At 56.2% G+C, this 9,329-nt stretch overlaps 2 protein-coding genes across 2 annotated transcripts; both read right to left on the reverse strand.

Annotated features, from left to right (window-relative positions):
* Positions 1–872: 872 nt before the first annotated feature.
* On the reverse strand, positions 873–3,062 carry LPMP_131480 (MCAK-like kinesin, putative; the record flags this gene model as incomplete). The annotated part of the gene is made up of 1 exon (XM_010698926.1): positions 873–3,062. One exon carries the CDS (start codon positions 3,060–3,062, stop codon positions 873–875), a length of 2,190 nt encoding a protein of 729 aa, XP_010697228.1.
* A 2,249-nt stretch (positions 3,063–5,311) lies between these two features.
* LPMP_131490 (squalene monooxygenase-like protein) lies at positions 5,312–7,021 on the reverse strand (the record flags this gene model as incomplete). The annotated part of the gene is made up of 1 exon (XM_010698927.1): positions 5,312–7,021. One exon carries the CDS (start codon positions 7,019–7,021, stop codon positions 5,312–5,314), a length of 1,710 nt encoding a protein of 569 aa, XP_010697229.1.
* Positions 7,022–9,329: the final 2,308 nt, after the last annotated feature.

The following is a 9,329-nucleotide window of genomic DNA, read 5'->3' on the forward strand; positions in this document are numbered from 1 at the left end:
TGACACGCACAGACACACAATAAGGTAAACAAATCTCCCCAAAAGAGTGACAAAGACTAACATCGGTGTGTGCGTCAGAGAGGTGGCGAGCGAAGCAATCAGCTCGAGCACGGCGGTGAGACATATGGAACTTGGCAGTGGCAGCGCCAGCAACACCCCTGACATGAAAAAAAGGGAGACGAAAGGCCCACAAGAGGCGAAAATAAGCGCCTGGCGAAAGAGCGACTGAAGGGTATGTTGACAAGAAAGAGAGGTAGGGGGGAACTTGAGAGAGCGTAGCACCGCCAAACAAAACGGCGAACGCGCAGGCACAAGTGCACGTACACACACACAGACACACGCTGTCACATCTAAACAACTGGCTCACACCCACAGCCATCACGTGGTAGGCATGAGTCAGAAACAAGTGAGACGACACAAACGAAAACTAGAAAAAACATCGAGGCAAAGCTAAGAGAAACAGCGAAAAAAGATGCTGTCGCAACGCATCACTTAGCCAACGAGGCACGCCGTCACCGTCATCAGATGTTCTGCACATGTGTCAGTGAGTGGAGAGGGGGGAGCAGGGCGACAACGACTTAAAGCACACCCTATTTACTCACTCACACATTCCAGTTAGTACTTCTCCGTTCTCTCTCCCGTCTCACAGACATACAAGAGGAGATGCGCTGGGTGAATGACAAGATGAAAGCAAGAGAACGAAAGGCGGGATACCAGGGGAGACGGCCCACGAAAGAGATCAAGCATCATGACCAAAGCAACACAAGGAAACACTGTCGACGACACGTACCCAGTGAGCAGGTGCGGTGATTCAGCAGAGCTCGTCCATAACGCCGCTCAGGTGGCCATTCACAACGCACTTGGTAGCCTGATCAGCGGCGGCCAGCGGCACCAGCATGGCGGGTGTACTGATCGAGCTGCCGGCGCAGCTCCTCGATGCGGCGCACCTGGGAGGAGAGAATAGCGTCGACACGTCTGCAGTACCCACTCATCGAGTTCTCCGGGTTCTCGGCGGCGTTGAGCTGCGTCATCTCCTCTTTTAGCAGCTCCATCATGCAGTCGATATGATGACGATGTGCCAAGATCAGGTGGTCTTCCTCGGCGTCGAGGCTGTCACCGCTGTCGTACCGCGAGTCATCACCCATAGGTGTCGGCATCGCCGAGGACATGCCACTCGGGCCACGACTGTGGGTCGGGGTCGGGCGGTAGTAATACCTCTTCTGCGGGGAGTTCCTGGTGACGGGGCGCGAGCCGAAGCTGCGGTTGGACCGGAGCGTGTTGTCAGAGCTGTCGTCGCCGGGTCGATTGAAGCTGTTGCCCATCTTCTGGTTTGGTGTTCCGGGCTCGCGAGTGCGTGTCTGACTCGAGGAGCGCGAGCTCGTGACCACACGTTCCTTCGCGCGACGCTGCGCAAAGGAGCCGGAGATGCCGACAGTTTCGATGTGCTCCGTGGGCATCTGCCCCATCATAATCTCCTCTGCCGCGCTGTGGCTAGACCTGTCCTTCTTGAGCTCCTTTACACGGTCAGCGTAGCGCAGCGTGTTGAGTGTGTGCTCGCAGCTGCCGCTAGCAGGGCTGATGTTACCGATCATCACCGTGCGGCTGTTGCCCATGAAACAGTCACGCAGCACCGCTGTTAGCTTAGACCCTCGAAACGGAATATGGCGATGGTTCTGATCTAACGCACGGATGCACTCCTTGAGGGCAAAGAGAGACTTATTGATCTCCGCCCCCTCTAGCCGCGTGGTGCGGTCGCTATCCAGCGTGTCAGCGCCGCGCTCAGAGCCAGCAAGATCGATGAAAGTGAAGCGACCAAAAAAGCGGTTCTTTTCATTCACGATGGTTATATGGAGAATGGCGTGCGAGCGTGAGGAGTCGGCGTTCATGCCAGTTGAGCCCGCTGCACGGATGGTGTTGCCGTAGTCGATGATCTCCATAAGATGGTCGGTGCTGTCCACACGATGCTCCGTCAGACCACAGACGTTAACAACGCCGCGGCTATCCTCCCTACATGCCAACCGCTCGCGTTCATTCAGCAGGTCGTACAGTTTGCCTCCGTAGATCTCGAAGAAAGAGACATTGATACCCATACCCCGACTCAGTCGCGACCAGAGGTCTTTGGCCGCCATCAGGTACACGCCCTCCTGCTTGTCCTTGCCTAGCATGGTGTATGTCTTACCGCTACCCGTCTGACCGTAAGCAAAACACGTTGCACAGCCACCCTCGAACACCGTCTCGATCAACGGCTTGCAGGCTTCCTCATACACGTCCCTGTTGGTCTTGCGGTCGTCCATAACCTTATCGTAGGTAAAGCGGTGCTTCTCGATGTAGCGGGTGAGGTCTACCTTCTGGCGCGGCTCGAGCAGCGTAATGATGTGGTTGTTGTCCGGGTCTGTCGCGAGAATGTCGTAGAGACCGTCGGCGTGCTCGTTAACGTTGAGGGGACGCTTGCGAATCACCACGGTAATTCGACTGGTACGACGTCGCTGTGCGTTGCCCCCGTCTGCAGTTGGGCGCCGGCCGAACGGTGAGGGAGACGAAGCACCAACGCGGCTCACCGGGCGCGACAGCGGCTTTGCTGGAGCAGCGGCAGAGCGGACGGCGTTTTCGCCTTCGTCCGCGTTGGGGTCACGGCGCTGCGCCGACATCGGCCGTGGTTGCTCCACCTTTTCCCGCTCGCGTCGCTGTATCGCCTCCGTCGGGGTCGCACGGCGCAACGGTGTAAAGACTCGGGCTGGCGCCGCGGAGCCGTGTGCGGAGGCCTGCGCACGCAGCACCGGCTCCGCGGCGGGGGGCGGTGACTTGGAGCTCGTCGATGCCACCGCTGCGGCAGGTCCTCCCATGCAACCGCCACTGCCGTTTGCCTGATCACGCTTCAAGAACTGAATGAGCTCGAAGAGCTTCCGACGGTCCGTCATGACGATGACGCCGACGGAGTGGTAGTCCTGCATGGTGAGCTGCTTCAGCTGCTGGACAGAGGTAACGCCGCCCTCGACGAAGCCTTGTACCGTGTGCTCCAGCCCACCCTGCACAAGCAGCTGCTTAAGCTGCGACTCCATCATTGACGGCAGAGTGGCTCAAGCAGTTGTTTCGAGATTCAAAAGAAAAACAGTGAAGCTCACCAGTAGAGGATGACTAAAGGAGTGTTGAGCGCCAGCTTTCGGAGACCAACGTGCACACGGCGTTATGCAGAGCCACAGCGATGCCACTCACAAATATGCGCTCAGGTGCCTACCGGACAGGCCCTCCACGAAGAGGTCGTAAAAAGGGAAAAAATTAGGAGATATAAGACAGTGTACCCACCAGCGTGGAGGTACGCGCGCGCGCGAGTGCGATAGCGACGCTGAGAGGAAAAGACGATGCAAGTCAGCCAGCGAGTGCGCGTACCTATACAGTCCGAGAAGGAAAAAAAAATCAGAAATGGGTCCAGCGCGTTTTGGGCGTGCGGGCAGTAGGACAATGCGTGGTGCCGTGTAGATGCGTGCTTGTGTAGTCGCGAAAGTTCCACGGCCCGTATAACGGCTCAGTCCACGAGGAAGGGGGTGTGCGTGTGTGGGTGGCGAAACGCGAGCTGCTAAGAGGAGAGGGCAGCAATCCACTGCACACGCAGTCCCAGAGGGATGAACGTACAGAGAAAGAGAGAGAGCAACAGAGGAAAGGAAAGTGGGGGAGGTGATGCAGAATGGAGGGGAAGGGGGAAGGAAGCAGTGGAAGCCAGCACATTGAAAACATCTGAATCCTCAACGGCATCGAAGCAGAACGCGCATACACGGGGGCAGAGGCACATGTGCGTACAACAAGGCGGAGGGCACCACCGCTGCGCACGACTGTTTCCTTGGGGCAACCAGGCATCCATCGCAGAGGCGTTTTCAGGCAAATTCCTCTCTTGATCATACGCGCGGTGGATCCAGCAGTGTTAGCCAAAAGAGGCTGCAAAAGGTTTGGGCCCAAGCGTGCTTGTCCTTTACGGAAGTGTGCACGCGCGCTCGCCTCTCTTCTTCTCTTCTTCCCCCTTCTCTTCTCGCTGCGCTCTCAGACATGAAGTCATGCACACCTACATGGAGAGAGTTAGGAGGAACACAGGCAGAGAGGGGTTGAAGGTATCAGAGAGCGGGCGATATTCGCGCAGGCACTCACATGTGTAATGCTCGTCGTCTCTGTTTCTTTTATTCTGCGCAGAAGTTTTTCGTGCTTAAATAGCCGCGCATCTGCATGTGTGGGGGCACACAGGGAAGAGAGCTGTGCGCTTCATCGCTTCTCTTTGGGTACGCCTTTTCTCCTTTCCAATTGTTCACACGATACACAACATAACAGGAGAGAGTGAAGAGAGGATTCGCATCCACGCTTGCACACGCGTGTGCGACGGTGCATGAATGAGCGGGAGGCAGGGTCACGGTGAGGGTCGGTGTGTCAAGCTGTCTTCCTTACGTGCGTGGGTCAACTCATCACAGAGTGGCAGGAAAAGAAGACACCAACAAAACGACACCATACTTTTCTCCTCGGTCGGTGTGAGCTTCTATGTGTGTATGTGTGTGGGTGTGTACATGTTCAGCTCACCCCCTTCGCCATCACTTGCTGCTTCTCTTCGCACATCTCCGCGCGGTGCCTCCCATCGAGTACGCGCACGATGAGGCTCGCATCGATGTCTCGACTGAATCTCCACAGCTGTCCCCCTCTCGTGTTTCTCGCTCCCCACTTGCCCACAGGCACACACACATTTCGCGTGCTGTGTATTGGCACTGTGCAGCTGCTTAGTCCATTTCTACGCTGCTCCTCCTGTTTACGCGCGAGCGTTGTGTCTGCATACGTCGACGTGGGAATGCACGTGTGCGTTGTTGGAGGGATATTCGCCTCAAGGCCATAACCCGAATCGGTGACAGCCAGAGCGACACAGTCTGAGAGACAAGACAAGAGAGTGGCGCACGCACACACACACGCACACGCACATGCCCGTGCACCAGAATTCCTGGGGAAAGTAGAGTTGTCACAATCGAACGAGAGAGGTGAACAGAGGAGCGTACATTGAGAGAGGCAACGGGAGGAAGCAGGAGAAAAAGGGGCGGCAAAATCAGGAAGAACGACGCGCGACGCGTGCAGAGACGCTCGAAAGAGTGTGAACGAGTGAAAAGACGTGGAAAAGAGAGATTGGCCTCCCTTTTCAAGCTCGCGTACCGCCTTCACTCCGCTTGTTCACAGTTCCTCGTCCGGCACGTGTGCCTACGCACGATCTCCACCTCGCCCATACGCCTAACCAGACAGAGAAATACGTGCACGTAGGGGGTGGGGGTGACCTCAACGTAGAGCATCCGGCTCAGATACCGACAGGTTTGCGTTGCTTGCCGTTGAACTGCCTAGCGTAGATCATCATCTTGATGCGCTTGGAGATGTTGGCCAGTGGGCTTGTGGGATCGACGAAGCGCCACATGGAGAAGAACTCGTTCTTCACTAGCGGTAGCGCGATCTTCGTCGACTTGCCCAGCAGGTACGCGGCGTGTTTCATGCGCCCCCAGTCCACAAAAAAGGAGGCGACGTTCATCAGCTTCTCCAAGTCGGACAGCTGCTTGCCACTGCCGTTGTGCACACCCACCCCCATTATCACGTTAGCGACGCTGTACAGTACCACGCCGTAGTAGTGGAAGATGAGAGCGCCCAAGCTCGGGTCGAGGCCGGCTAGCAGGTCCATCGGCCCCGACACGCACTCCCCACCGCACACAAAGTAGTCGAAGCACGCGTCGCGCAGAGCTGGAGTGCTGAAGACGGAATAGAGAGCCCACGACAGCAGGTTGATGCAGCAGCTGTGGGTATAGCGGAAGCGTACGTAGTTCAAAATGGCGGACTGCACCGTGTCCTCAATGGCGGCCATCTCGTCCTGGTTGGCGGAGCGCAGTGATGGGATGCCCTTCAAGCTGTTTGCCAGGCGAATCGCATCACGAAAACAGCACGTCATGCCGCCGCCCGTCAGCGGGTGCCGCTGGTTGGCGTGGTCGCCGATGCCCACGTAGCCCTTGATGCAAGGGAACGCGGGCGGATAGAGCGCCACAGGCATGCTGCGCAGACTCTTTGTGTCTTTCGACACGCGAATGAACTCCTCGCGCATGTGCTCTGGCAGGCGCGGCGCCACATCTTGGATGAGCCACTCGCTCTGTTTCTCGAGGCTTGGCAGCATGGGCTTGTTGTAGTCCACCAATATGCGCAGTTCGCTGTCGTCCAGGCGGTAAGACAGGATCGGGCCTGTCTTGCCGAAGAAGACCGTACCGCGCTGCTCCTTGGGTAGACGCACCCTCTTGAGCACGAGACCGACAAAGTTGGAGTGGTTGGCAGAGGCGGGGGTGTAGTGCTGGTAGCGACTCTTCCACTTGGACATACCGCCATCGCACATGACAACCAGTGGTGCCGTGGCAACCCTGCGCACTGTCCGCACCATAGGGTCGGCCTTGGGCGGGTCCTCGCGGAACGGATTGGCTGGCACCTCATACTTCTCCGCTACCGTGTACTCCACGCCGTAGGCACGCTCGCTGAAGGAGAAGCCCTCCGTCAAGATCGCGTTAACGGTGCCCTCGATCATCGTGACATTCTTCTTGCAGTTGTGGAAGACGTACGAGCGCAGCCCCTGCACAAAGTCGCCAAAGTGGAAAGACACTCCACTGGCACCCTTGCGGTAGGGCAGGTCCACCTGATCACCTTTCAAGTCCACCACCAGGTAGCCGTGACAGGGCATGCCGATAGACTCGGCGCATTCCTTCATACCGACTTCCTTCAGCGCGTTCAGACCGCCAGGCTGCAGCAACTCGCCAACGATGCGGTCCGGCTTAGTGAACAGCGTACGCTCTACCATGAGTACTTTTCGGCCCTGATCTGACAGCACCTTGGCCATCACCGGGCCTGCGATGCTGCCACCGACAATGATGACATCGTAGTCGTACGACGTGCGCGCCGGACTTACGCGCAGCCTCGAGAGCGTGCGGTTCAGCAGTAGGAGTGTGCCGAATGCACAGAGAACAGTGGCGAAGAAGTACAGCATGTTTTCCCTGTCCGTGGCCCTTGTGTGTGTGTGTGTGTGGGTGTATGGCTTTGTATGTGCGGTTCTTTGAATGCTTACGTCAGACAAGAGAGCTGGGAGTGGAGAGAAAGTTTAAAGACGGGAGAGCAAGCGCCCTGTCCGGCTGTCTTTAGTGTTGTTTTCCCCAGCGCACCGCCAAATGCAGAAAGAGAGGGAGTGAAGAGCCAATCAGAACAGAAAAAAGCGCGAAAGAGGCAGTGGCGGTGATAGAGAAGGCGGGGGCAGGGAAGTGAAGACAAACGAAGATAGATAAAACGCACACACGCACACGCTCACACGCACCAACAGATTCCCTCTCTTTCGGTTCGGGGTTGTTTCCTTTCTGTAGGGGCCGCGTAGAGGGCGGCAGAAAAAGGGGGAAGCAGCAGCAGTTGCGGGGCGAAAAGAGAAGAGGAAAACGAAGAAATTCCAAATTTTGTTGCGCCTTTTCCCCCTTTCCTTGGATGGAAGTAGAGGGTGCTGGCACACGACACGAGAAGAGGGAATGATGTAGGAAGGGGCAACGGCAGGCGCCGACGCACGCACATGCACGCAAAGAAAAAGAGCGAGCAAAGTAGGATGGGGAGAAAGGAAAGGCGCAAAACAAAATGGAGAGGAGATGTCCAAATACTGCGCGTCGGGATTGTGATGTGCTCGTATGACGACGATTGAGTGGGGAGGGGAAGGGTGTTGAGGTGTCTAGGCTGTAGGGAGTCCGCAGAGAAGATAGGGAGATAGAAGCGACACGATACAACACACAAGCACACTCGTCGCCCCTCTCGCGCGCGAACACACGCGCAACGCTATGTATGTGTGAGTAGGTTGTGATGAGTGAGTAGACGTGTACGTAAGTGCTTTGAAGGAAGAGAGTGAAGGATGGTCCTCGTAGAAGCACAGGACATCCGCCCACCCGGGGGGGGACCCACGAAAGGGGAAAAAGAGAGCAAAAAGGATGGAACTAACTCAGGGAAGCGGCGCTCCACACACAACGAGGGGGAGAGATGCTGGCGAAACTACGACGAAAGTGAAGAGACCGAAAAGGCAAAACATGCAGGGAGAATAAAGAGAAGTGGTATTGAGGAGAGACTGATATGACGTGTAGGATCGCCTAAGCGCTTTTTTTTGGTGGGAAGCCGTGTGGGAAAGAGAGGCACGCAGGCGTCGTTATTGTTTTCGTGTTTGTCGCGGTGGTGAGACGCGGCAGCAGCATATGTTTGTGTGGGTGCGCATCACCGAACACGATAAGGTAGTCATGAGGAATAAAGGGCCGAGAGTACAAGACAGAAGGTGGAAGAGGTCCTAGCGCATCCAGAAACTTGAGGCGACACACTTCATGCAAAAAGCGAGGCCATCTTACTTCAGTGAGCGTGTCTATGCCTGCACGTGTGCATTGTAGAGGGAACAAGAGTACAGAGAGAAACAACTACAGCTGCGTGCTTCCCAGGTCGATAGTTGAAGCCGACGATGACTGCATCCTGAAGAACGCCTCAGTTGTCCATGAAGGGGCAGAAACGTCGTTCGCCAGTCAAGCGCACTACTCTCTTTACGACCCACGGTGATAGCAAGGGAGAAAGAATGAGACCCTCGCCAGAAGGGGATACGTCTCTCCGTCGCCAAGTACCCCCACCGCTGACGCTTCTTTACAAGAACTCTCTTCTTCTGTTTTTTTTTTAATCGTGAAATAGTGATGATGAAGGACGAGGAGGCGTGTTTCATTCACCCTACCCCGTCCCGCCCTCCTCTACACCAGATGGGGATGCGGAAAGCTACAAAGCATCAAAGAAAAGAAATGAGGGAGAGCGGCGAAAGACAACGAGCGCTCCGCTTCGTGCTCATCCACTTCTGTCTATGGGATAAACTTCGTTGAGTTTGTATGCATGTGTGTATATATTTATGTACGTGGGTGTGTGTTGCTCGTAGTACTCACCACAACGTGCGACGACTCACTCAATCGATGAAGTGTTTTCTTCTTTTCTTCGCCGTTAGTCGTGAGATGCACAGTCGACTTCTCGGTCTCCTCCATGGCACACACACACACACACACGGAGAGACATGCTGCGCTCGAGCACCACGCACCATTAACAACCGTCTGTATCAACACAAGAAAGCAGGCCCTACTCGCGGAGGTGTGCAGGTGTGTCTATATCAGCGTGGAGCGGAAAGAGTCCATTACCACACGCCATTGCCCCCCCACCTCCGACTCTTCTCCATGCCGCTGCCAATCCCACCCACAAACAGTGGACATCTTCGAGTGCTGCCGAGGAGAGCCATCGTGCACACGACGGATAAA

The sequence above is a fragment of the Leishmania panamensis genome (assembly GCF_000755165.1).
Source record: "Leishmania panamensis strain MHOM/PA/94/PSC-1 chromosome 13 sequence".
In the NCBI taxonomy this organism is placed as follows: domain Eukaryota; phylum Euglenozoa; class Kinetoplastea; order Trypanosomatida; family Trypanosomatidae; genus Leishmania; species Leishmania panamensis.